This window comes from Sinocyclocheilus grahami, unplaced genomic scaffold (assembly GCF_001515645.1).
Source record: "Sinocyclocheilus grahami isolate Dianchi unplaced genomic scaffold, SAMN03320097.WGS_v1.1 scaffold923.1, whole genome shotgun sequence".
Classification (NCBI taxonomy): Eukaryota; Metazoa; Chordata; class Actinopteri; order Cypriniformes; family Cyprinidae; genus Sinocyclocheilus; species Sinocyclocheilus grahami.
Genome location: NW_015506102.1, coordinates 79,988 through 87,161, shown reverse-complemented (window position 1 = coordinate 87,161; position 7,174 = coordinate 79,988). Strand labels below are relative to the sequence as shown.

The 7,174-nt window shown below is 37.4% G+C and overlaps 1 protein-coding gene across 1 annotated transcript in view; it reads right to left on the bottom strand.

Moving 5' to 3' along the window:
- The window catches only part of LOC107564301 (neuronal membrane glycoprotein M6-b-like), a 38,836-nt gene extending 35,490 nt beyond the window's left edge, over positions 1-3,346 (bottom strand). The window contains exon 1 of the mRNA XM_016249336.1: positions 3,264-3,346. Coding sequence (XP_016104822.1) covers positions 3,264-3,267 — 4 coding nt within the window. The 5' untranslated portion in view covers positions 3,268-3,346. The remainder of the gene's footprint in view (positions 1-3,263) is intronic.
- Between the last annotated feature and the right edge of the window lie 3,828 nt (positions 3,347-7,174).

Genomic DNA, 7,174 nt, shown 5'->3' with positions numbered 1-7,174 from the left:
AGGCTATGCCTAATATAAAATAACAAATAACTTACATAAAGTTTAGTAAACTGGAAATAAGTAAACATGTATAACACACTCTTCTCGTCAGTCAGCTCGACTCACTCTCCTCACTGGAGAAATGAAATCTGTGATGCGACTGTCGTTCGGCACGCTGCATTGAGCAGCCGCGTTCAGTTTTTAATTGTAGTGTCTGTTCTTTTACTGAACTAAATGATTTTTATTACTATAAATAATCTAAACAACGGTGGGGGTCGGTGGGCAAGTGACGTAAACCGGTGTTGCGGCTTAACCCCGGTATAACGTCAGCACCGTCTATCGCGGCAAGCCTAATGGAAACACCAAATTTCAAGGGGGAAAAAACCCTTAATTCGCGAAAAAGTTTTTACGCTCGCTTGAGGTGGTTTTTGACTTGTGCGAAAAAGGGTTAATGCGAATAATGGGAGATGGAAACGCATCAAAAAAGTCATGTGACTTTGCAGACCGATCTCGTTGCACAGCATCTGAAATGTTGTTAAGGTCGTTCTGAAATGCCAGAGCAAAGTCTATCGTCAAAGTATTTCTATATAATTGCATCTTACACGACTGCGTTCCCAAACCACAGCATCCGCTACCGAAAGCAATGAGCGCATTTATTGTGTTTCGCATTTATTAAAGTAATTTGTTATATATGAAAATGATTATATTGCGTGGCTTCTCCTACTTTTCTTAGTGATATTTAGTGCCAGTCTATCAGGAAGTGACGATTTTGATCTCTTTGACTCGTTGGATGGAAACGGTGCTTATTCGCAAAGTTTTAAGTGATATTCCAATTGTGTGCATAAGTTAAATTCGCAACTTTGGATGGAAACCCGGCCAATTCTGATTTTTTTTTTTGTGCAAGTTTATATCTTGCAATTACAAGATATAAACTCATAATTGCGAGTTTAGACCTCGCCATTCTGAACTTTTTTCCTCAGAGCTGCAAATTATAAACTCAAAATTGCAAATTTAGCCTATATCTTTATATCTCTTACCTTTATATCGTTAGATTACGTTTATATCTCGCAATGTTGTTAACATTGTGCAATTCTGATTTTTTCCTCTGAATTGCGTGTTAGCTATAAAGATCGAAACTCGCATTTAAAAGTTTATATCTTTAGTTTACATCTTTCTATCTTGCAATTCTGACGTTTTCGCAGAACAGCAGGAAAAAAGGTCCGAATTGTGAGATAAAAAGTCGCAATTGCCTTTTTAACTTTTTATTTTATTTGTATTTCATGACTGAAATAAGCTTCCATCGTGCAGTATGTTGTTATTTTCGCCAAGGAACATAAAAGATAATTTTTGAAAAATCTTCAAGAGCTGCATGAACATTCTTCAAAACATCTACCTTTGTGTTCCAAAGAAAAAAATAACAACATACTGGTTTGGAAACACCATTAAGGTAAATAAATTGGACAGAAGTTTTGTTTTTGGCTGAAATGTTTGCTTTGAGTTTATAATAAACTTTATAGTCACTGTGCTAAAACTAAAAACAGGTTAATCGGATAACCAAGTGATGAGGCAGATTCCTGAGGTCTGAACGTGAACAGACAGACAGAGAGAGCGTTTATCCTCGTCTCAGTGCTCGCCCATATGGCCTACAGCCATTCTTAGTGTCCCAAAGCCCATAATTCAGTCGGGAGCTTTTAAATAGTGGTAAACATCCGTGGAAGTGGCGCCTCTCTCTCCTCTTCTGCCTGCTTCAGAGTGGAAACCCAGAGAGCCGACACAATACACACATTACTCTACTCACTCAAAACCTCCACATCTATGCAAACATCTGCAGGACACATTATACACGACTTTACACTGAGATTAAGCACAACTGTTGATGAATGAAGGGTCAGAGACAGCAGGGAACAACTACTCTGAATGCAAACTAAATGCAACTAATCATATAAATGTGCATTGTAGAATAAATATAAACATTTTCAAACACTTTCTGCTTTTGTCAAAGTTTGCACATCCAATCAAACTCTTTAGTATTTTGGTGCACATTTATCTGTCACTTAGAAGCTTGTCAAATTAGACAGCTGCATCTCAAGTAAATGCATCTTGATTTAAGAATGTTTAGATGTTGGACACAAAAATGCTGAGAAAGACATTCATTTTCCACAGTGCAATGCAACATTCAATGCAATGACTTTATGAATTTAAGACTTTCTGCTCTGATTTAAGATGGAAGGGCAAATGAAGACCTCATTAAGAAACCCTGGAAGAGAAAACCCTTCCCATATCTTTTGCTCTTGATGTCAGTGCATCCAGTCAAACTCTTCAGTATTTTGGTGCAAATTCATCTGTGACTTGATAGAAGCTCATCAAATTAGACCGATGACAACATGGACAGGTTGTATATAGCTGGTCTTAAAGACACCAAAATTGGTCGGATTACTATTCGGGACTAACTCTGTAAGCGTGCCAAATTTCAGTATTGTCCTACGAAGAGGAAGAGGAAGAAGAAGAAGAAAACTAACGAATGTCCTCAACAATGCTGCTTCTAAAACCAGATTAAAACAACTCTGTGGATGAGTGACGGGTCAGAGACAGCAGGGAACAACAAATCTGAATGCAAACTAAATGCAACTAATCATATAATTGTGCATTGTAGAATAAATATAAACACTTTCTGCTTTTGTCAAAGTTTGCACATCCAGTCAAACTCTTCAGTATTTTGATCCAAATTCATCTGTGACTTCAACATGGAAAACCTCAACCTCAAAAACCATCAACAAACTCACATTATACACTTTAAACTACGTTTGTAAATGCATTCTGTGTTTGCAATGCTGGTTCTGGACGTCCAGTGAGAAACCCTGTCCTGAAGCAAAAACAAGACATGCATATCTAGTACTTTCTGGGTTTGCATGATCAGAAACTGATTTGCTCAGTCCTAATGAAGAGTATCGATCATAAAAACGCAGTTACAGCACTGATGCATGAAACAGAATCGCCTTTACAGCCAACAAATCATCAAGCTGCTGTGTATTAGAGCGAATACCGCAGTCCGCTCTTGTTCTCTGGGAGTTTGAGTCGGAAATCTCTTTAGTCTAATCCATAATCTGAGTTCTCAGAGCTGCTCGGTTCCCTGAAGCAACGCCGAGCTCTCAAGCGAGTCAGAACCGAAGAGGCACAAAGAAAGTCGCGTTTTTCCAAACTGCGGTAAACCGTGAAAGCGCTCCAACTGCAGCGCGAGCGGATTTAATGAAGTCGGTTAACTTCGATAAAGTTGAGCTATTTACCCATGTTTTCTCAAGCGTCCCAGCACTTCTGCCGCTGCTGCAGTCGCATCAACCCTTGAGCGTGTAATAATAATAACGGGTAACGGAGCGGGTGCGCGACTCCCGAGTGCGCTCGGTGCAACGGGTTGCCAGGTTTGCATAACAAAACCCGCCTAATTGCTGCTCAAAACTAGAGTTTCGGGGAGTCCCCGGGTAAAAATACACATTTTTGCTAGGTTCCCCTGGTAGAATTCGCATTGCGGTGGCTAAATATCCCGTTATTGGGGTAGCTTTAGCCCGCGGCAACAGTTTTAAAGTAGACAGTTTTCGCAGGAAAACCGAGGACTTGGCAACACTGTGTAGGTGTCCGGGCGCGTGACGTCACCAGCAGGGATTACCCTCGCCCCTCCCCCTTCCAGTCTATGAAGGGCTGCTATAATAATAATAATACAAAATCAGATAATACAATCTGACTAGTAATAATACTTATGATGATGATTATTATTATTATTACATCATACATATACATACACACACACACACACACATATATATATATATATATTATCAGCTATGACATTATGTCTCTAATTTACATTTAGTCATTTAGCAGATGCTTTTCAATAACATGCAATGATATGTAAGTGCTGTAAGTCTCGGTTAGTCTAAAGCAGTGCATGTAGCAAGTTTTTTTTTATAATAAATAAAAAGAAAACAAGAAGATAGAATGGGAAAGAATAGAGAACGCTAGTGTTGGAGGCTCTCTCTGTCTCTGTTTTTAATGAAGAAGACAAGTAGTAAGAATAGAAACAGAATAGAGAGTGCTGTTCAGATATGATCAATTCATTTAGTGTAAATAATATAAATATAAATATAAAAAATAAAAGTTCAAATGTTAACCATTAGTTAGTATAATAATACTTATGATTATTATTATTTATTGTTTTATGATGATGATGATGATGATGATGATTACATCAGATCTTTTACATATTTTAACAGTTATGATATTATGTCTCTAATACATCATCCACACTTGACCAGTTAATTTAGTTTAAATACTATAAAAATAAAATATATAAAAATAAATGTTAACCACTAGTTGACTATTTTATAACCTGACTAATAATAATAATAATAATAATAATAATAATAATAATAATAATAATAATAATACATTTGTATAATTATTAAATAATAATAATAATAATAATAATAATAATAATAATAATAATAATAATAATAATAATAATAATAATAATAATAATAATAATAATAATAATAATAATAATAATAATAATAATAATACATTTGTATAATTATTATTGTGTGAGTGAGTGAGTGAGTGAGTGAGTGTCAGTGTGTGAGTGTGTGTGTGTGTGAGTGTGTGTGTGTGTGTGTGTGAGTGTGTGTGTGTGTGTATGTGAGTGAGTGAGTGTGTGTGTGAGTGTGTGTGACTCTCTCACACACACACACACACACACACACACAAACACAAACACAAACACAAACACACTCTCTCTCACACACAAACACACACACACACACACACAGAGCTCCAGGGAGAGAGAAAGCACTCAGTCGGGCCTCACAGCGGGGGTCTGAGAGTAGAAATGCAATGAATATCTTTGTGAATCTCCTCAGAGCCACTGATACACACAAAAACAATGACATGCACATTCAGTGGATCTGAAGGAATGAGAAAAACTTACACGAAACCCTACATGCACTGAAGTTACAGGCCATTATGTTGGTCCAAGCTGGTTTGTGCTGGTTTGGCGTTGATTAAACTACATTATCTTTTTGACAAAACTGGTTAACCAAGAGAGGCTTGCTGGTAAAACTAGTTTAGGAAATCAGCATACAAAAAAATACATAAATGAAAATGTTTTAAAAAAATGAAGTTGTAATCAGACTTATTGGAGTATGTTTTACAATAAAACACAATTTCAGTTTTTCTACTACAACATTTCACGCTTATTTCAATGTTACCTGCCGTTTGTTTGTAATTGTGAAATTTACTAGAAATCGCTGAGTGAAAAGTGTTCCAAAGTAAACCAAATTTGTGCCACTTATGATGCCGTTTTTCAGTGCAAAACCCTGCTTTTTATTCACTAACGAGTTTAATCAGATGATAAATGCACTAAATAGCACTGCAACATGCATACACTCCAAAAAATAAATAAATAAATACAAATAAATGTAGGTATCTTTATGGTACTTATGGTGCACCTTTAGGGGTAAACAAGGTTCAAAGGTGTACCTTTTTTTTCTTTTTCTAAAAGAGTTGTACTGTATTTGAATGAAGTCATTGGGATTCTGTGATTCATTATGATTGTTATTGTCTAATTAGAAACAGGGCTGTGTATGCAGCTGTGTAAATTAACCCCGATACTGATACTGGAGTGGGCTAAATGTGTAGAAAGAGCAGTTTGACCCTGTATTTTCTCATCACACCAGCAGATGTCTCTGTCAGCACAGTTATGAGCAAGTGTCTGAATCTCATTTGCTCAGATATTTGACTAGCAGCATATAGTCTGGTCAGCATTACAGTTTATTCCCATTGAAGACATGACAGGGTTTTTCTGAAACACTGATCTCACAAAAATACAGCAACATGGAAAACAAGTTGCTCAGCATTATGTGATAATTCAATCATTTACACTCAAGAAATAAAATTAAATGAAATTCATAATTTCATCTATCTATCTATCTATCTATCTATCTATCTATCTATCTATCTATCTATCTATCTATCTATCTATCTCTCGCTCTCTCTCTATAATCTTTGACTCTCTTGACCTAGAGCCTACCAGTCCATTTCCATTGCAGACCGTAGCTTCCATCCTGTTGGCCGTTGGGTTGCAGTCCAGCATGGGATCAGTGGAGGAGTGTGGGCCACTTGATCTGTTATTGTCCGTGGTAACATCCCACTCTTGGTTGACCTGGAGGTCTGCTGTCTCCATGGTGTCAAAGCTCTCGTGCATCCGCGGCTCCAAGGGCACGCATAGCTCCCTCAGCACTTTCACAGCAGGTTTTTGCCAAGAAACTCTCCTTTAACCACTCCCAATACGTCCATCTCTCTGTCTAACCTTCAGACTATAACCTTTCAACTTGCAAGCTTTTAATGAACTCTTTGAAACTTTGAGGAGGGTGTCAGAATCCAGACACGTTCATACCTGTTTACTGGCAGCTGTCAGTGTGTGATTATTCAGAGATCATGGAAACATCAGCCCAGAGAAGACGAGACTGAGTCAGTCTGAACACAGGAGACCCAGGAGACCAACCCGTCCCCAATCAGAAATACTGTAACTGCTTCCACCCTGTAGAGCTCTGTTTGGAAGAGAATAAAGAGGAAAAATCATGTGTTGCTTGTAAGCTCGGATAAAGATACCTGTATAACGTGTAGCAAAACATACAAATAATTCAAGTAATGTTCACATTTGAAAATGCTTTATTGGAGAACTTTATAAATTATATTTATGAATGTGTAAACAAACATGGAATTTGTAACATATACTGTGTGTATGTATGTGTGTGTGCGTGTACCTGGTATTTATCAAGTTATGGGGACCAAATGTCCCTACAAGGATAGTAATACTAGTACATTTTGACCTTGTGGGGACATTTTTGAGGTCCCCATGAGGAAACAAGCTTATAAATCATACAGAATTAGTTTTTTTGAGAAAGTAAAAATGCACAAAGTTTCATGTAAGGGGTAGGTTTAGGGGTAGGGTTGGCGTAGGGCAATAGCACATACAGTTTGTACAGTATAAAAACCATTACGCCTATGGAGAGTCCCCATAAAACATGGAAACACAACATGTGTGTGTGTGTGTGTGTGTGAGAGAGAGAGAGAGAGAGTGTGTGTGTGTGTGTGTGTGTGTGTGAGAGAGTGTGAGAGAGAGAATGTGTGTGTGTGTGTGTGTGTG